At 45.6% G+C, this 21,709-nt stretch overlaps 1 protein-coding gene across 1 annotated transcript in view; it reads right to left on the bottom strand.

The window, feature by feature from the left end:
- LOC117505838 (condensin-2 complex subunit D3-like) overlaps positions 1-21,709 on the bottom strand; it is a 236,142-nt gene that overhangs the window by 81,323 nt on the left and 133,110 nt on the right. The window contains 3 exon segments of the mRNA XM_034165369.1: positions 4,973-5,082; positions 5,400-5,497; positions 16,788-16,979. Coding sequence (XP_034021260.1) covers positions 4,973-5,082; positions 5,400-5,497; positions 16,788-16,979 — 400 coding nt within the window.

Below are 21,709 nucleotides of genomic sequence, written 5' to 3'. Positions count from 1 at the left end.
ACCACCCAGGCCATGCAATCCAATTTGAAGAAAGGATCAAGGCCGGCTCTTCACATGGGAAACACAGGCGTTCATTGTCAGCTAGCAGCAGCCAGTCTTCTTCAATGGCTCAGCCATCCACAAAAAAACAGTGCTAGCTATCCCAGCCTAGTATTGGGGGGGCATCTGCCAGTCTGTGGTGGGCACAAAGATTGTGGAACTCTTTGTATGCAACATGCTGTCGCTGCATGTTGTGGAGTCCCCCACGTTTGACAGTTTGGTCAAGACCTTGAACCCCAGCAAAATGCTGATGTCCCGCCGCACCCTGGGGAGGAAGATCTTGGCCAGCCAGAAACAGCTGGAAAAGTATCTTATGAGGTATTTTTGGCAAAACAAAGTGTATTTGTATTTAGATTTGAAAATTCAAGTAGAAACTTGCTTAACAGTACATGATGATGAAATTGAAATTGTAAAAAATACTAAATTTCTTGGGAGTTATTGATGTTAAATTAATTTGGAAAACACATAAATCATGTTAAATCCAAAATGTCAAAATCCACTGCAATTCTGTACAAAGCGACATGTGCACTATGACTTATTTTTGTTATGAGAAATTTAAGTTGATTATCTTCAAATGTTTGTGTTTTGCTTGTTCTTCTGCTCTCTTTTTGCTTCTGTTGTGAGGAGTAAAATGCAAAATGGGGACAGAAAAGTGAAAATCACAAAATGGGGTTAAAATGTTACGAAATGAGGCAGACTGAGTCAGTGTTGGTCAGTCTCACTTTGGGCAAGTTTGGGGGTGTGGCACGAGCGCTGCCCTCCTATTGGTCGTTTGGGAGTGGGAACGCTCACTCCAAAATGGTGGCCAGTATCCGGCCCCATTCAGGGCCGGTTGCCGGTCTAATTATTCGAGGCAGATGCACCATCTGGTTTTCAAGAGATAAAACTTCAGCCACTGGGTCAGTTTGCTCCATTTTGTTCCATTGGGTATTATTTTAGTATAGCCAGTAAAATTTACTGAGGTAAAATGGGTAGTTTAAGTGTGTATAAGCTTTGGCTGCCCATTCGGTTAATTAGGTCAACTGAGAAATCAGTTTTGTGCATTAATTTATTATATATATTTTAATATTGTCATGTTTTCCTAATCTTCCTTTTTATCCAAATTTTCCTCATTTAGAAATGCAATTTCCTTACACTTAGGTTGATTTGCATACTTGATTTGCAGAGGAAAGGTACTACAATAATAATCCCAAAATAATTTTGTATGATTGTTTTAACATTATTGCTATTCGTTGTAATGTTCTCTAATGCTAAATTTCTTATTTTTAATTACAGACTGTTCAAGGATGTCCCCTGGGTGGTGACCACTGCGGACTGTTGGTCAGCCCACAACAGGTCTTACATGGGGATGACTGCACACTGGCTGGACTCCAAGACCCACACCAGACAGCATGCGGTCCTGGCCTGCTCTCGGCTCAAAGGGCATCATACCTTTGATGTTCTCACTGAAGCCATGGTGGACACCCATGACAAGTTCCACCTACAGGAAAAGGTGACCAGGACCGCAACAGACAATGGCAGCAACTTTGTGAAGGCATTTGTTCAGTTTGGCACAGAACCTGAACTCTTGCCAGATATTCCTGAGCGTGCTGCCGATTCGGACATGGAGGACATTGAGGATGGGGATCCCGAGGCTGGAACCATGGATGAGGTGGAATACATCTCTGTTGAGGCTGCCCTTGAGGAGTCCAGTGGCCTGGGCCACAACGTTCTAGTCCACATGATGGATGGATGCAAACAAGATGCTTGCCTGTGCTCAATTTAAGTCTGCCTACAGGAAGGCTTGTCCAAGGCACAGGCGCTGTGGAACCAGCAGTGCCACAGCACCGTGTCAGCAGACACTATTCTGGATGAGTTGTAGAGGAGGTTGGTAGTCCCCAATAGTACCAGATGGAACTCCACCTATGACTCAGTTGTTGTCCTCAATGACCTGCTGCATCATAAAAGGGGAGCTGTCCACCGGGTGATGACGCAGCTGAAACTACAGAGTTTCACTGATTCCGAGGGCAGCTTCCTGAAAGAGTATGCCCAGGTAATGTCCAATGTTGCCAGGGCCTTGGACAAAATTCAGGGAGAGGATGAGGCCTATCTTGGGAGCCTTCTGCGAACTATTGCAGCTACCATTATGAAGCTGAAGGAGGCCAAGTCCAAAGGCCTTCTATACTGCAGTCCTTTAGTAGATACAATACTGGCAGGCATCACAAAAAGGTTTGGGCCCCTCCTAGAAGACCAGGAGTGCCAGCTGGCAGCTGCCCTCCACACCAAGTTTCATCTGTTCTGGCTGAAGAAACATGACCATAACCAGGTCAGCAGGGTAAAGAAGGCCTTGGAGACTGCCGTGGAGACAGCCCTGAGGGAGACCGTGGTGGAGGGCAGCAGCAGCACCAGTAATGAAGAGGAAGGGGCAGATGACTTTTTCCAGCAGCATCACTCAGCCCCAGGAGTGCACGAGCCACAGGTCACTGTAGTCCAAGGCACAGAACTTGGTTGAGACCTGGCTGGAGACCAGTTCGAAGGACGTCCTGATTGATGCTGCCTTCTTGGGTGAGCAGATGCTGGTGGACCTGTTCATCAAGTACAACACAGCCATCCCATCCAGTGCTGCAGATGAGCACCTATTTTCAATAGGCAAGGACATTCTGAGGGCCAAGAGAGCCACCCTCTCAGATGCCAATTTTGAGAGGTTGGTGTTCGTGAAGGGAAAGAAGCATCACCTCGAGGAGATGGAGAAGCAGCAATAAATGTATAATGATGTGTACTGCATTTCATACTATTTATTATTCTTTTGATACTTTGTTAAATACCCAAAACGTGAATCAGCTATGAATTCTGACTTATCTGCAAACCGTGAATTGGAAAACGTGATTACTGAAATATCTCCCTAAATGTGAACGCAGGTCTTACAAAAAGTGAATATCATTCATAATATATATTTTTTCAGTGTAAGCAGTTTCTGGATTTCAGTTTACATATCAATTACTGCAAGGAATCTTGATCACAAACCCTATCACGCCAAAAAAACCTTTTTTTGTATTATGTTTGCTTTGGACGGGAGAGGTGGAGTTCACTACAGTCAGCGGGGGGGGGGGGGGGGGGGGGGGGCTCGCGACCGGTGACAAGCCCGACCGGCTCTGGCGACAGCAGCAGGGAGGAGTTTGACTGGGACGGTCCACCTGTCAAACGGTAGGTAACATAGGTATCAAACTTGGGGAGGACAGAAACCTCCTTTGGAGGCGTTAGAAAGATGGAGAAGTTAGAGAGATGTTCACGGCTCATAAGACAAACATAGTAGAAAAACAAACAAGTGCAAAAATGAAAGGAGACACCAGAAAAATAATCAATAAATTCAGGTGTGGTGTCACCAAATTCACTGAACACATCAATAGTCTCCTGCTGGTTATATTTTTAGTGAATTTATGACTTATTGCTCATTTTATTACTTATTTTAATGATTAAAAAAACCAAAATCACTAAAATTCAATTTTTGCACATTTTCTGAGTGCTGTAGTATAACCAGCAGGAGACCACTGATGTGTGCAGTGTCACTACACCTGAATGTATTCATTATTTTTCTGGTGTCTCCTTTCATTTTTGCACTTTGTAGAAGGTCCCTACGCGTCCGCCTGCTTGTTCAGATTAATGTTATTTTTCCAGCTCCGAGGACGGCTCATATGGATAAAAATAAGGTTGTCGCTCATTACTTCCTGAGGTTAGAAACTCATGCTGTTTATTTTTCTATAAGCCGTGAACTTCAAATCTGTGAACATTTTTGTAACTTTACCAGAGTCGCTTGTTCATGTAATTAATTTATGTGCATGTTGATCATCATCTGATCTTGGTATGCTGCACCTTTTTGAAAAGCTCCGTGAGTACAACATATTAAAATTTCAGCTTTCTAGGTCTGTTTTTCAGGGTTTTAGAGGGAAAAATTGAGCTAAATTCACTATGTTGGAACTTGCTTGTCATCCGGACAGCCCGAGGTCTTACTGAGCAACTGCTTAGCAACGCCAGTGTCAGTGCTCACTTAAAAAACAAACAAAAAAAAAAACTTCCAGTTCACAGGTCAAAGCACACAAGCACTGGTAAGACTGCTGCTGTTGCAACACTCAGTGGAGAACAAGGCGAAAGAAGTTACACTGTGGACAAAAACAGTATGTAAGCAGCTGAAAAGTGTATTTTTGTGCATTTGTTTTGTGAACGTAATATGAGCCATAGCTCCATCAACGGTTTAACAAACTGACTTCTAATACTGTGATTTACTGCTTTTAATGAAGATAATGACAGTGTTTGGGGTTTCATTTATTTTTTGGGCGTTCGTTTTTGTGTGTGACTTAACCTTTACTCAGCAGCAGAGCCTGCAGTGCTGAGATTCAAAGTATTAAGCCGTTAGTGTAATCTAATGTGGCCGCGCCGCGTGCGCCTCCAGTCAATACTAAAAGTTATCGGTTATCTGTAGCTTCCGATAATTTTTTTTATCTGTTTATCGGATTAGCGTCATAAAAGATACCTTGTTCAGTTAGCTGTGCCCACCACTACATGTGAGTAAAAAATAAAAATGAGAAAAGGGCACTAAATCGCCTCTGTCGGCTGGGGCGGGGGGGGGTCATCACAGGAATCCGCTTGTAGAATACCCTTGCCACCAAATTCAAATCACACAACCATCCATTTCCATCATTACACACATTTATCTTCAAGAACAAAGTGGTTGTACTTTGTTCTACGGTGGGGAGGAGTACCCAACTACTTTTGGGATTTGGCCGGTACACTATAAGGTCACTGTCAGAGGATGAATCAGATGAGAGGACGCAGAGCTCTGTGGGCAGAAATGCTACAGCTCATCTGCCTTTCTAACTTCTAACTCTGAGGTGGGTGGGAGTCCTGGTTCTGGGCTCCAGCCAACTGAAGCTTCAGAGTGTGTGTTCCTGACTCTGACCTGGGTCTGTCTGATGTCTTCAGTGTGGCCCAGCCGAAACAGAGTCTCCACAGCAGCACTGATCACCTCCAGAGACAACGTGAAAGTCTTCATCCATGACATCAGATCATCTAGAAACACAGACGTTAATCCCAAAGTATTCCCTTGAATTTGTGGCGCATGCAGAACATGCAATGTACTGTTCAGACATAATTCACCAAGTCATATCACCACCTGTGGTTACAGTGTGTGTCCTGCTCTACATGTTAAACCTGCTTTGCGGTTACACTGCGTTCCATTTCTTACATAGAGTATGTTAACAAGCTGAGACGTGCATATCGCTGCTTTCCCGGCAGGACTCCTGCGTGGATGATGTACGGTTGTTCGCCCTTTCTTTCACCTAGTGCAATTTCCACAAATTCCACATTTTACCAAATGCAATACTCACCAACTACCCGGTCTTTAGTGTCCTCATTCAGATGTGCAGCAATATCTCCCACGACACTCAGGATATGACAGCAGGTCGCCACATTAAGGTCTTCTGAACTAGAAAAGGAAAAAAATCTTTGGATAATTATACTCACGTTCCTTCTCAATACACACAGATAGAATTATTTAACTAAAGCACTTTACTACAACTACAGCTGACCCAAAGCACTGTACCCTAAAACATACATTTAAAACATTCAGCCATATATTTAAACAAACTAATAAATATAAAAACTATAAAATCTAAAAACTAAGTCAAAAGCCAAAGAAAAAAAACAGTTGTAAGATGACCCCTAAAAGTAGCCAATGAAGGTGCCTCTCTAACACCCAAAGGTAAACTATTCCACAATTTAAGCACAGCAACAGAAAAGCTTGTGTTCCCTCTGAGCTTCCTTTTACATCTCGGTACATCCAGGAGCAGCTGGCCAGTCGACCTGAGAAACTGAGGAGATACATAAAGGTGAGGGTTAGCGTTGGGCCCACAGAGGTATGACGAGGCCAAACTATGAAGAGACTTAACCACGAGAATTTTAAAATGAACCCTAAAATATACAGGTAACCAATGAAGTGAGGCCAAGAAATGGGGTCATATGCTCTCTTGAGTTCCTGTCAAAAGTCACGCAGCAGCATTCTGAACCAGCTGCAAAGTGAAAGCAGTGACTGGCCGACTCCCACATAAAGTTAGCTACAGTAGTCCAAGTGCATGAATCAGTCTCAAAATGCTGCCTAGAAATGGTAAATGGACTGCATTTATATAGCGCTTTTCCATCTGCATCAGACGCTCAAAGTGCTTTACAATTATGCCTCACATTCACCCCGATGTCAGGTTGCTGCCATGCAAGGCTAACTACACACCGGGAGCAATAGGGGATTAAAGACCTCGCCCAAGGGCCCTTAGTGATTTTCCAGTCAGGCGGGGATTTGAACCCAGGATCTTCTGGTCTCAAGCCCAACACCTTAACCACTAGACCATCACCTCCCCTTCTTGAAGGTGAAGTATTGCACCTTCAAGATGGTGCTGCAGACACAGCTGCCTGTTATTTCAGCTCTGCCCCCTCTTTTCCTACTTTCGCTATTTTTAATATTTTTTAATAGTGCTTATTTGTCTTTATTTGCAGTGGGTGGTACCCTGTGCAAGTATGCACATGGGAAACCGACTTTTGTTACTCTTGTGATTATTTTCATGCTGCTTTCTGCACTATTTGAGGCAGTGCGGGGTATATCCCTTTGTTTCCAGCTCCTAACGTCCGATTGTTTATAGCCGGGATCGGCTGCTTGGACTAAGAGACTATGTACAGTGGGCCAGGTCCCCGCTATGGTGAGGACCTGGACATACCTGCAGACATACAGAAGAAACGGAGAGGCTGCAGAAGTGGATGGAAGAAGCAGAGAAGGACTTATATTACATCTGTGGTCAAGGGGAACGTAAGGTCTCTCCGCAACAAGACCGAGGAGCTAGCAGCGCTAACCCGTTTCCAGAGGCTGTATAAAGGCTGCAGTCTCATGTGCTTCACAGAGACGTGGTTGGATAAACGTACCGGACTCGGTCATTAACATGGACGGCTTCACACTCATACGCGCGGACAGGACCCTGGCGGAGAGCGGAAAAAAGAGAGGAGGGGGGCTCGCCATTTATGTGAATGAGAGATGGTGCAGCGCAGCTCATGTTCACGTCAAAGACCACATCTGCTCCTTGGACGTGGAGCTACTCTCGGTGAGCATGAGGCCTTACTATCTCCCACAGGAGTTTGGAAGTGTGATTACACTCTGCGCGTATATTCTTCCCTCTGCAGATGCCGTCGCTGCCTGTGAGCGGATCCACAGTACAGTCACACAGCTGCAGACACAACACCCCCGCACCCTCCTCCTCATCACCGGGGACTTTAACCACGCCACCCCACTCCCACGTTCACCCAGTACGTCACATGTAAAAGCAGGGACAATAGAGTTTGGAAGTGTGATTACACTCTGCGCGTATATTCTTCCCTCTGCAGATGCCGCCGCTGCCTGTGAGCGGATCCACAGTACAGTCACACAGCTGCAGACACAACACCCCCGCACCCTCCTCCTCATCACCGGGGACTTTAACCACGCCACCCCACTCCCACGTTCACCCAGTACGTCACATGTAAAAGCAGGGACAATAGAATACTGGACCTTTTTTATGCTAACGTGGAGGACACTTACACCTCCGCCCCCCTCCCCCCGCTGGGATGCTTAGATCACAATCTCGTCTATCTGCTCCCCCAATACACACCCAGGGTGAGAAGAGAGCCAGTGCAGAAAAGGTCAGTGAAACTCTGGACTGAAGAGGCCACTGAGAGGCTGAGGGACTGTTTCAGAACCACAGACTGGAGCATGTTTCAAAACTCTTATGGTGAAGACATCAACGGCCTGACCCAGTGTGTCACTGACTACATGAACTTCTGTGTGGAGAGCACTGTGACCACCCGGAGGGTACGCTGCTTCCCCAACAACCACCCCTGGGTGACCCCCGAGCTGAAGGTCCTGATGAACCAGAGGAAGAGGGCTTTCACCTCGTGAGACAGAGAGGAGCAGCGTCGAGTCCAACAGGCGCTCCAGTGGAAGATCTGTGCAGCCAAGAAGGTGTATGAAGGGAAGATGGAGGAGCAGCTGGCCCGGAACAACGTCAGAGACATGTGGAGATGCCTCAAGGCTGCCTCCGGATTTGGGCAGGGTACCAGCAGGACTGCAGATGGAGATTCTCGGTTCGCAGAGGAGCTAAAGAGCTACTTTAACCGTCTTGGCTCCTCCACGCCTGCCCCCTGCCTGCTCCCAGCTCCCCACGTCTCCAGCAGCCAGCCCTCCACCTTCTACCCCCCGGTCACCTCCACTGCACCCCGGACCTCGTCCCTCCTCCCCCAGGACTGTATTCAGCACCAGTCCACCTCAGCTCACACTTCAGCTCCCCCCTCCCTTCCTCCTCACTGTAACTCCAACCGAGGTGAGAGGCCAGCTCCAGCTCCAGTGGCTGAAGCAGAGCAAAGTAGCAGGACCTGATGGGATCCCCCCGAGGCTGCTGAGGACCTGTGCAGATGAGCTCTGTGAGGTCCTCAGCCACATCTTCAACATGAGCCTCGGCCTGGGGGTGGTCCCCACCCTGTGGAAGACCTCCTGTGTGGTCCTGGTTCCCAAAACTCAGCACGCCAAGGAACCAACCCACTACAGACCAGTTGCCCTGACCTCCCACCTTATGAAGACCATGGAACAGCTCGTCCTGTCTCACCTCTGCACCCTGGTGAACAACATCCTGGACCCCCTGCAGTTCACCTACAGGCCCAACATTGGGGTAGATGACGCTGTCATCTACCTGTTGCAGTGAGTGCTCACCCACCTGGAGACCGGCGGCAGCGCTGTGAGAGTCATGTTCTTTGATTTCTCCAGCACTTTCAACACCATCAGACCGGCGCTGCTGCGGGGGAAACTGGAAGATGCAGGTGTGGATGGACATCTCCCCGCCTGGACCATCGACTACCTCACTGACCGCCCGCAGTACATACGGCTGCGCGGCTGTCAGTCTGAGGTGGTAAGGTGCAGCACCGGGGGCCCCCCAGGGCACCGTCCTCTCGCCTTTCCTCTTCACCCTCCACACCTCGGACTTCACCTACAACACAGACAGCTGCCACCTCCAGACATTCTCTGATGACTCCGCCATTGTGGGTCGCGTGTCTGAGGGGAACGAGTTGGAGTACCGGTCGGTCATCACAGACTTCGTGGACTGGTGTGAGCGCAACCACTTGTCTCAACACCAGTAAGACGAAGGAGATGGTGATCGACTTCAGGAGGAAACCACCACCTCACCCACCGGTGAACATCCAGTGGGAGGACATAGAGACCGTGGACAGTTTCAAATACCTGGGTGTTCACCTCAACAACAAACTGGACTGGACTCACAACACTGACACCCTGTACAAAAAAGGACAGAGTCACCTCCACCTCCCGAGGAGACTGAGATCCTTTGGAGTGAGCAGGCCTCTGCTTAAGACCTTCTACGACTCTGTTGTAGCCTCTGCTCTCCTCTATGCTGTCATCTGTTGGGCCCCGGGCAGCACAGAGCGGGAGAGAAAGAGACTGAACAAGCTGGTCAGGAAGTCTAGCTCTGTCCTGGGCTGTCCTCTGAACTCTCTGGAGGAGGTGGCTGAGAGGAGGGTGTTAGCCAAGTTCAAATCCATCATGGACAACTCCTCTCACCCTCTGCACCGGACTGTGGTGGAGCTGAACAGCACATTCAGTGACAGACTGAGGCACCCTCAGTCCTCCCTGCTGCTGTCAGACTGTACAACAACACTGTGAAATAACTACATGCATATGTCCACAAATCATGTGCAATAACAACTCGTTCACAAATCCTTGCACTAATCAACTTCAATCAACTTTTTTTTTATATAGCGCCAAATCACAACAAACAGTTGCCCCAAGGCGCTTTATATTGTAAGGTAAGGCCATACAACAATCATGAAAAACCCCAACGGTCAAAACGACCCCCTGTGAGCAAGCACTTGGCAACAGTGGGAAGGAAAAACTCCCTCTTAACAGGAAGAAACCTCCAGCAGAACCAGGCTCAGGGAGGGGCAGTCTTCTGCTGAGACTGGTTGGGGCTGAGGGAAAGAACCAGGAAAAAGACATGCTGTGGAGGGGGGCAGAGATCGATCACTAATGATTAAATGCGGAGTGATGCATACAGAGCAAAAGAGAAAGAAACAGTGCATCATGGGAACCCCCCCACAGTCTACGTCTAAAGCAGCATAACCAAGGGATAGTCCAGGGTCACCCGAACCAGCCCTAACTATAAGCCTTAGCGAAAAGGAAAGTTTTAAGCCTAATCTTAAAAGTAGAGAGGGTATCTGTCTCCCTGATCTGAATTGGGAGCTGGTTCCACAGGAGAGGAGCCTGAAAGCTGAAGGCTCTGCCTCCCATTCTACTCTTACAAACCCTAGGAACTACAAGTAAGCCTGCAGTCTGAGAGCGAAGCGCTCTATTAGGGTGATATGGTACTACGAGGTCCCTGAGATAAGATGGGACCTGATTATTCAAAACCTTATAAGTAAGAAGAAGAATTTTAAATTCTATTCTAGAATTAACAGGAAGCCAATGAAGAGAGGCCAACATGGGTGAGATATGCTCTCTCCTGCTAGTCCCCGTCAGTACTCTAGCTGCAGCATTTTGAATTAACTGAAGGCTTTTTAGGGAACTTTTAGGACAACCTGATAATAAAGAATTACAATAGTCCAGCCTAGAGGAAATAAATGCATGAATTAGTTTTTCAGCATCACTCTGAGACAAGACCTTTCTGATTTTAGAGATATTGCGTAAATGCAAAAAGGCAGTCCTACATATTTGTTTAATATGCGCTTTGAATGACATATCCTGATCAAAAATGACTCCAAGATTTCTCACAGTATTACTAGAGGTCAGGGAAATGCCATCCAGAGTAAAGATCTGGTTAGACACCATGCTTCTAAGATTTGTGGGGCCAAGTACAATAACTTCAGTTTTATCTGAGTTTAAAAGCAGGAAATTAGAGGTCATCCATGTCTTTATGTCTGTAAGACAATCCTGCAGTTTAGCTAATTGGTGTGTGTCCTCTGGCTTCATGGATAGATAAAGCTGGGTATCATCTGCGTAACAATGAAAATTCAAGCAATACCGTCTAATAATACTGCCTAAGGGAAGCATGTATAAAGTGAATAAAATTGGTCCTAGCACAGAACCTTGTGGAACTCCATAATTAACTTTAGTCTGTGAAGAAGATTCCCCATTTACATGAACAAACTGTAATCTATTAGACAAATATGATTCAAACCACCGCAGCGCAGTGCCTTTAATACCTATGACATGCTCTAATCTCTGTAATAAAATTTTATGGTCAACAGTATCAAAAGCAGCACTGAGGTCCAACAGAACAAGCACAGAGATAAGTCCACTGTCCGAAGCCATAAGAAGATCATTTGTAACCTTCACTAATGCTGTTTCTGTACTATGATGAATTCTAAAACCTGACTGAACCTCTTCAAATAGACCATTCCTCTGCAGGTGATCAGTTAGCTGTTTTACAACTACCCTCTCAAGAATCTTTGAGAGAAAAGGAAGGTTGGAGATTGGCCTATAATTAGCTAAAATAGCTGGGTCAAGTGATGGCTTTTTAAGTAATGGTTTAATTACTGCCACCTTAAAAGCCTGTGGTACATAGCCAACTAACAAAGATAAGTTGATCATATTTAAGATTGAAGCATTAAATAATGGTAGGACTTCCTTGAGCAGCCTGGCAGGAATGGGGTCTAATAAACATGTTGATGGTTTGGATGAAGTAACTAATGAAAATAACTCAGACAGAACAATCGGAGAGAAACAGTCTAACCAAATACCGGCATCACTGAAAGCAGCCAAAGATAACGATACATCTTTGGGATGGTTATGAGTAATTTTTTCTCTAATAGTCAAAATTTTGTTAGCAAAGAAAGTCATGAAGTCATTACTAGTTAAAGTTAATGGAATACTCAGCTCAATAGAGCTCTGACTCTTTGTCAGCCTGGCTACAGTGCTGAAAAGAAACCTGGGGTTGTTCTTATTTTCTTCAATTAGTGATGAGTAGAAAGATGTCCTAGCTTTACGGAGGGCTTTTTTATAGAGCAACAAACTCTTTTTCCAGGCTAAGTGAAGATCTTCTAAATTAGTGAGACGCCATTTCCTCTCCAACTTACGGGTTATCTGCTTTAAGCTACGAGTTTGTGAGTTATACCACGGAGTCAGACACTTCTGATTTAAAGCTCTCTTTTTCAGAGGAGCTACAGCATCCAAAGTTGTCTTCAATGAGGATGTAAAACTATTGACGAGATACTCTAACTCCCTTACAGAGTTTAGGTAGCTACTCTGCTCTGTGTTGGTATATGACAATAGAGAACATAAAGAAGAATGTCACTAATGTCACCTTTAAGATGCTCCTATCTGCTTTTCAATCCCAATCATGCTTATATATATATATATATATATATATATCAAATCAATTTTATTTATATAGCGCCAAATCACAACAAACAGTTGCCCCAAGGCGCTTTATATTGTAAGGTAAAAGCCATACAATAATTACAGAAAAACCCGAACGGTCAAAACGACCCCCTGTGAGCAAGCACTTGGCGACAGTGGGAAGGAAAAACTCCCTTTTAACAGGAAGAAACCTCCAGCAGAACCAGGCTCAGGGAGGGGCAGTCTTCTGCTGGGACTGGTTGGGGCTGAGAGAGAGAACCAGGAAAAAGACATGCTGTGGAGGGGATCAGAGATCAATCAATAATGATTAAATGCAGAGTGGTGCATACAGAGCAAAAAGAGAAAGAAACACTCAGTGCATCATGGGAACCCCCCAGCAGTCTAAGTCTATAGCAGCATAACTAAGGGATGGTTCAGGGTCACCTGATCCAGCCCTAACTATAAGCTTTAGCAAAAAGGAAAGTTTTAAGCCTAATCTTAAAAGTAGAGAGGGTGTCTGTCTCCCTGATCTGAATTGGGAGCTGGTTCCACAGGAGAGGAGCCTGAAAGCTGAAGGCTCCTCTCCTGTGGAACTGTGGAGCTGAAGGCTCTGCCTCCAGCTTTATATATACATACATATTCTATTTCTACCTCATTTCTTATGTCTTGTACTGTTACAAGTATTATTATTATTATTGCTTATCCTTGCACACGCTGTTTGATGAACATTTTCCTCTACTTGCACCCATCTTGTGTGTTTTTTAAGAGCTGACGTAACGTGAATTTCTCCTCTGTGAGATCAATAAAGTTTATCTTTATCTTAATCTTAAATGATAAAAGCTGGAATTTACTACAGCTGCAATTTGGCTGTCCATTTTAAAATCAGTCCATCTTAAAACCAAGATCAGCAATAAGGGGCTTAAAATATACCTCCAAGGGTCCCAAGTTGACAGAGGAAGACTCAGAGGGACCACTTGGTCCAAACACCATCACCTCTGTTTTCTTTTCGTTTGTTCCGTTTTCTTTTAAAAATTCAAGGCCAGCCAAGTTTTAATATCATTTTAACATACCAGAAGCTGTTTCAAAGGAAGAACATAGTTCTGCTTGAAGTGCAAGTAAATTTGGCAATCATCTGCATAACAATGGAATGAAATCCCATGTCTTCTAAAAAATAGAGCCCAGGAAGAGTTGCAAATGATTCTGAGCCAAGAATATTCACCGAAAAAGTCTGATCTGCCAAATAAGACCTACACCATGCAAGCGCAGTCCCACCAGTGCCCACTAACTGATGGAATCGAGATATTGAAATATTATGATCAACAGCGTCAAAGGCAGCAGTTAGATCAAGCAAAACCACAACAGTTACCGGAATCACACACACACAAAAAGTCATTAAAGACCCTTATTAAGGCAACATTCAAAACATTTTCACATGTTGTATTACAGAGTTTACCATATTGAACTCAATTTTGTTTGTTTTTTGTAACCAAATTTTTATTCATTTAACTTTGTAACAAACAAAACACCAAGAACTGACCACATCATCAAACAAAAATAAAATGAACATACACAGGCCCAGGACAACCTCACCAAAAGCGCAACATCTGTGTCCTCAAGAAACATGCCTCAAATCTTACCAACACATCACCAACAGAGCCTCACAACAAAAGGGCTTTAAGGTCAGCCACTACGTGATTCCAGAGAATGATAGTTTCTTCTTTAGCATTATCCAAATGTATGCAGTAGACAACTCTAGATATGCTACATCTATGACAACAGCCACTGATGGTGAGACAGAGAATGTGGGGGTTTGCACCTTACTGGCGGGACTTAGCCCGGCCAGGACGACCTTCTCTTGTGCTTTGTGTAGCTTAAACTGAAACATGTCATTCGGCAACAAAACCACCGGTGACAAAAGAATATTAACATGTAAAAGTGTGAACAAACTGTTTCTTACAACTTCTCAAAAATAAAACACACTTGGACACTCAAAAACCAACTAAAAAAATGTAGCCACAGAGTTTGTGTGACACGGGGTGCAGCTGGGGTCCACTTTGAGCTTCATGCTGGTACCCCATAAGTTTTTATAGCAGTTCTCAACTGAAGATAAAAAAAAAGAGCACCGCAAATGAAACTGAACACAAAGATCCTCAGAAGTCCAATCTCACCCAACACATTACCAAGGGAACGTAGACCATTAATGGAGCACTTATTGATGAGAATACCTTCACTATTAAAGATGGGAGAACATGGATTCCAGCTAGATTTAATCCCACATGCTTTTTCAGCACAGCGCCAGACTACAATAGTATGAAATAAGATGGGACCAAAATGAGCCACACATTTATTCTGAGGAACATTAGAAAATAATTTCTGCTTAAGTTTGAATGGGCCTGACAGGGATTCCTCCACCAAACGCCAATGAATCATTACACAGTGCAACCGAAGGCTGCAAAGTGAAGTCCAGGAGTGCTAAACACCTCCCGACCTACAGCACTGAACCACAGGCAGTCTCAAGAGGGGACATTGTGCCTTCCATATAAATTTAGTTATCTGTAATCTATCCCAGTAAGGGAATGAGGGCGGACGTGGGATCATAGAGCTCCAGAAGTTAATATGAGGGACCACATTCATTTTGATAATAGAAACACACGATCTAAGAGAATTGGGCAAATCAGCTACAATCCTAAATAAGGCACCCTGAAAATTATTTTTAACGATAGAGCGTAGAGAAGAAGAGACCTCAATCCCAAGATATGTGAACTGTTTAACAACAAGGATGTCAGCAGGTAAAGCAACATCTCTCACTGAATCACTCAACAGCAAAAAGGCAGACTTATCTCACACACACACACACACACACCTTATTCCAATACAGTCTCAACTATCAGTGTTTTGATGTTTGTGTTCTCAGGATGTTTAAACAAAATCTGTGATAAAGCTAAATAAATAAAATCATTTAAAAAACGACATAACCTGATATGACCTCTGCTTGGCCCAAAGCCCAGTGTTGAGACCAGCCTGAGACGGAGACCACGTCCTCACATTCCTCTATAGAGGAAAAGCCCTGATTCAGAGGAACCTGTGGGTCTGCTTAGGTGTCTGAAAGTTCAGCTATGTCGGAAAAAGCAGCACAGCAGAATCGATGTCGTCCGCAGTAGCGGACTGCAGGAGGTGCCATCATTGGTCAATGACTGACTTCATTCACTGAAAGATACCAGAGTTTTAGGGTTTTGCACAGCATTATATTATATATTGGCATTATACATGTGGACAAAAAGTTCACCTTTTGTGAGATTATGGATTCATTTCTTCTTGCACGAGGTCTGTTAGAAAAGTATCCGACATTATTTTTTTCAAAAACCATATGGATTTGAATTACGTGATTGTGTCAGACAAGCTTGAACCTTCGTGCACGTGTGAGTTTTTTCACACCTGTCGGTTGCATCATTCGCCTGTGAGCAGGCTTTGAGTGAGGAGTGGTCCACCCCTCTCGTCATTTTTTTCATTGTTTAGGAATGGCTCAGAGACCGCCGCTTTGCTTGATCAAAATTTTTTCAGAAACTGTGATGGACATCAAAGTGGACACCATTCGAGAAATTCAGATGGTTTTTGGTGAAAGGTTTATGGGCTTCAAAGAGATTACTGAGTGTTACTGTCGCTTTAAGGACGGCCCAGAGCAACTGGTCGTGCGCCGCGCTCCGAAGCCGCCATCGACAGGCTGAGCGACCATTTCATTTCTAAACGGATGGCTGTATGGATCCGTGACCATCATGTGCAATTTCTCTGGTTATCACAAGAACTGGACATCAACCATTTTCTGGCAGATTTCACTTTTAACAAGAGATTTTGTCATGGAAAGCCAAGCGGAGGCTTCTCGCATCACGATGGATTCGCTACTGGAACGAGACAAAACCAACTCCGTTTTGGTCTCACAGGACGGCTTTGAGATGGCGTTCAGACAGCTGTCGGTGGTTTTTCCATCGAGTGATTATCCGAGAAATTGTGGATGTGCCTGGACATGCCAGAACATGTCCTGTGAGGCTTCTTCACAGAGGGGCAGGAAGTCCTTAGAAGGGCCAATGTGGTCAAAAACTACGTGTGTACATTTTCATTTTGACATATGACATGGACTTGATCTCCTTAAGCCAGTTCATTTTCTCAACACAGTGCATGCTGGGTGTGACTGATTACGGTGTTTGTCCAGTGATCATCAGCTGTACACAAATGCATGATGGGATGATTAGAAAACAAACATAGGGATACTCCACGTACAACTTGACAAAACTATAAACCTGCAAACATGTTTGACATTCTACAGTGGTTAAATATGAGCTTCTGACACAAAGGGAAGTCACCCAACCTGACCATCTTGTCCCAGGCGTCCAGGATCTTTTGGTAGGGCACTTGTGGAGATGAAGCCACAACCTTCGAGAGAAGCAGCCAGGCCCCAGCTACATGATCAGCCTCGGTGTGAGAGATCAGGCTTTTGATGAATGTTGAAGTAAACTTATTCTGTTTGGACCAGATGGTGAAGGCCCGGCTGAAATACCGGCTGGAGGAAGACAAAACACCGTTATTTTTTTTAACAAACCAAGCACTGACAGAAGTGTACAGTAAAATAATCTGCCCACACCATCACATATAACAATTATTTACTGTCCTCAAAGAAACAGCCAAACTAACACCAGACAGTCAGCTGACAATGTAAAGTTGCCCAATTTGAAAACCTTGAGGTTTTTTGTTTTGATTTTCATTATGCTGTCCGTTCCTTCTGGAAGCATCTGATGGTGCCTTCAGTGCACTAGGTGACAGCCAGTCTATCCCAAACTCTCAAATAGTAACCTTCCCCTTGGTCTTGGTCCTCAACACTCAGGCACCTGCACGCTGGATCACACACAGAGAAACAGGCCACAAAATGTCACAGCTGACACGCCATCACCAAGCAAGCGACACTAGTAACCATGTATTTGACACAAAGTCATTCTAGCAGGACCTAAGAATCCTCCACAGAGACCTGGTACAGAGGACATCCAGCCCTCGCCTTAGGTCACCGATTAACATCCAAGTCTGATAAGCAGACAGTAAGACAGGAAGCACCAGGACCCTAAAGACTTGGACCTTTGTTCTCCTGAAAAGATTTCAGCATCACCAAACACCTCTGACCTTTGACCTCATGACTCATTAGCTCTTCCCAGACATCTCTGGATCAAAAAGACAGAGGACCCAGAGACATGAATGTCACTGTAAAGAAAATTGAATGTCTACAAGTACAAGTTCAACACTTTCACCACATACAGGTACACCTCTGATGGCTAAGTTCAGGAAGTCATTAAAAGCCTGAATCATAATCTTAATCCAGGACAATCACAAACCCAGACACTCAGATTCCTCTCTCAGCTCCTGAAGTGCTGTACAAAGGGTCTTCATTGATTCCACAAAGTTCACAGAGGTCAAACTTTTCTTTGCCAAGAAAAAGCACAGAAGCTGTTGGTTTACACCCCCTTTACACAGGGATGGGGTCTGTCCAGCGGTCCTTGTGCTGTCATGAAATTGCATCAAACGCCACATGATGCCAAAAAGGGGCCCTCTCAGTGTCCTCTCACAAACTGCCATGATCGCAATGGTCGCCGTGAAGTACAAAGCTGCACCTGATTTCTGCAAGAGAATCACCAATCCCTGAAGATGCACAAATACCACACAAGCCACGCAAAAACACCTCATACAGCATCCCGTGACCATCCAAAGGGCGTGCAATGATGATAGCATTTCTTGTCATGGCAACAGTGGATTGTCCAATACATGACCAGAGTGACGTCAGTTTGGATGTGAACTCGGAGAAAAAAAAGAGCAACATCAATCAATCAATCAATCAATTTTTTTTTTATATAACATATAATAATAATATATACAACATCATTTCAACATCACAGCCAACAGGTGTGCAATGACCAGGTCCGCCTCCCGTGATTTTTATGAATAAAGTCCATTGATCACTGGACTGAGGACATGGTCAGGCAGTGGAAAGAAAACTTTGAGGATCTCCTCAACCCTACTGATGTGCCCTCCATCAAGGAGGCAGGGATGAAGACTCTGGCAGATCTGGAGCCCAACGCAAGTCATTGAGGTAGTCAAAAAACTCCTTTGTGGCAAGTCGCCAGGGTGAACAAGATCCATCCTGAGTTGCTGAAGTCTCTGGGCTGTTGTTGGGCTGTAATGGCTGACACACTTAAGCAATGTTGCATGGAAGTCAGGGACAGTACCGCTGGATTGGCAAACTGAGGTGGTGGTTCCCATCTTTAAAAAAGGACCAGAGAGTGTGCTCCAATTAGAGAGGAATCACACTTTCAGCCTCCCTGGGAAAGTCTATGCTAGGGTACTAGAGAGGAGACTTGGATCGTTAGTTGGACTTCCGATTCAGGAGGAGCAATGCGGATTCCATCCTGGTCATGGAACAGTGGTCCAGCTCTTTACCCTGTGCAAGGATATTAGAGGGGTCTTGGGAGGATGACCAACCAGTCTACATGTGTTTTGTGGACTTGAAAAAGGCATGTGATCAGGTTTCTCAAGGTATCCTGTGAGGGGTGTTGTGAGAATATAGGGTACCAGATTCTCTGCAACATGCGATCCGGTCTCTATATAACAAAAGTAGGAACTGTGTCTGCATTCTCAACATTACATCAGACATGTTTCTGGTGGGTGTTGGACTCCACCAGGACTGCGCATTATCACAAATCTTGTTCGTGATATTCACAGACAGGATTTCAAGGTGTAGTCTCTGCTTTTTGCAGATGATGCAGTTCTGTTGACTTCATCAGACAGTGGCCTCCGATGTGCACTGAGCAGGTTTGAGGCAGAATGTGAAGTGACTGGTATAAGAATCAGCACCTCCAAATATAAGACAACGGTCCTCTGTCAGAAAACAGTGGATTGTCTGTGTTAGGAGAGTTGCTGCTCCCAATGGAGAAGTTTAAGCATCTCATGGTCTTGTTTACGCTGCTCCTCCACGTCGAAAGGAGTCAGCTGAGGTGGCTCGGGCATCTTTTCCGGATGCCCCCTGGACGCCTCGCAGGAGAGGTGTTCCAGGCACGTCCCATTGGAAGGAGGCCCCGGGTAAGACCCAGGACACGCTGGAGGGACTATGTCTCTCAGCTGGCTTGGGAACGCCTTGGGGTTCCCCCGGAGGAGCTGGGGGAGGTTTGTGTGGATCGGGAGGTCTGGGTGGCTTTGCTTGAGCTGCTGCCCCTGCGACCCGACTCCGGATAAAGCGGAAGAAAATGGATGGTCTTGTTTACGAGTGGGGGTAAGTTGGAGTGTGAGATCAACAGACAGATTGGGGTGGCCTCTGATGTTTTACAGATGCTGTACCGGAAAGTCGTGGTGAAGAAGGAGCTGGGCCAGAAGGAGAAGATTTCAATTTACCAGTTGACTTACACTCGTATCCTCACCTATGGTTATGAACTTTGGGTAATGAGTGAAAGAACAAGACTGCGGATACAAGCAACAGAAATGAGATTCCTTCATTGGTTATCTGGGATTACACTCCTGGACAGGGTGAGGAGCTCAACTATCCGGGATGGACTCAGTAGAACCACTGCTTCTTTGCAACAGAAAGGAACAAGCTGAGGTGGATCAAGCACCTGGTGAGGATGGCCCCTGTTCGACCCTGGAGGTGTTCCAGGCACATCCAACCAACTGTGAGGAGGCCGAGGACAAACTGGATAAATTAGCTTTCTCAGCGGGCTTGGGATCCCCTGGGAAGTGCTGTAAGACTTGGCTGAGGATAGGGAAGTGTGGAATGAGCTGCTCTGCTGCTACCATGACCCTGGATGAGGATAAGCGGTTGAAAATGAACAAATGAAAGAAAGTTCAATTTATAAAATGCAGTTACAAAGTGCAAAATGAGTTCCTTGTCAGCTGATCTCCACGGAGTACATCAGAAAGTTTTGTCACTCACTCACTCATTACTCATCTTCAACCGCTTATCCGGGATCAGGCTGCAGGGGCAATAGCTCCAGCAGAGGGCCCAAGACTTCCCTTTCCCGGGCCACATTGACCACCTCTGACTGGGGGATGCCGAGGCGTTCCCAGGCCAGTGTGGAGATATAATCTCTCCACCTAGTCCTGGGTCTTCCCCAGGGTCTCCTCCCAGGTGGACATGCCTGGAACACCTCCCTAGGAAGGCCCCAGGGGGCATCCTTACCAGATACCTGAACCACCTCAGCTGGCTACTTTAAACGTGAAGGAGCAGCGGCTCTACTCCAAGCTCCCCACAGACGACTGAGGTTCTTACCCTATCCCTAAGGGAGACACCAGCCACCCTCCTGAGGAAGCCCATTTCGGCTGCTTGTATCCACGATCTAGTTCTTTCGGTCATGATCCAACTCTCATGACCATAGGTGAGAGTAGGAATGAAGACTGACCAGTAGATCGAGAGCTTTGCCTTTTGGCTCCGCTTCCTTTTCGTCACAACAGTACGGTAGAGCGAATGCAATACCACCCCAGCTGTGCCAATTCTCCAGCAAACCTTACTCACCATTGTCCCCTCATTCGTGAACAAGACACCGAGGTACTTGACTCCTTTACTTTGGGAAAGACCTCATTCCCTACCCGGAGTAGGCAATCCATCGGTTTCCTGCCGAGAACCAAGGCCTCAGATTTAGAGGTGCTGATCCTCATCCCAGCCGTTTCACACTCAGCTACAAACCGATCAAGTGAGTGTTGGAGGTCACAGGCTAATGAAGCCAACAGGACCACATCATCTACTAAAAGCAGTGATGAGATCCTGGGCCCCCAAACTGGAAACCCTCCTCCCCCTGACTACACCTTGATATCCTGTCTGTGAATATCACAAACAGAATTGGTGACAAGGCGCAACCCTGACGGAGGCAAACCCCCACCAGAAACGAGTCCGATTTACTGCCGAGCACCCGAACACAGCGCTTGCTTTGTGAGTAAATGGTAAAATGGTAAATGGACGCTGTATAATATAATGGACGCTATGTAATATAGCGCATTTCCATCTGCATAAGACACTCAAAGCGCTTTACAATTATGCCTCACATTCACCCCGATATCAGGATGCTGCCATACAAGGGGAGGTGATGGTCTAGTGGTACAAACCAAAAGTCTTTGTCACCATTTTTGCAGTTTTTACCCCATAACTCCAGAACATTCAGTCATAGATAGTCCAATTTATACCCTTTTGGAATCGTTATGTTCAGACAAATCACTGTCCAGTCTTTCTCCAATCACAGCCACAGAAGCCCTTCAGAGGTGTCACAG

This window comes from Thalassophryne amazonica, unplaced genomic scaffold (assembly GCF_902500255.1).
Source record: "Thalassophryne amazonica unplaced genomic scaffold, fThaAma1.1, whole genome shotgun sequence".
In the NCBI taxonomy this organism is placed as follows: Eukaryota; Metazoa; Chordata; class Actinopteri; order Batrachoidiformes; family Batrachoididae; genus Thalassophryne; species Thalassophryne amazonica.
The sequence above is the reverse complement of the archived record's forward strand: the minus strand, read 5'-3'. Positions and strand labels throughout refer to the sequence as shown.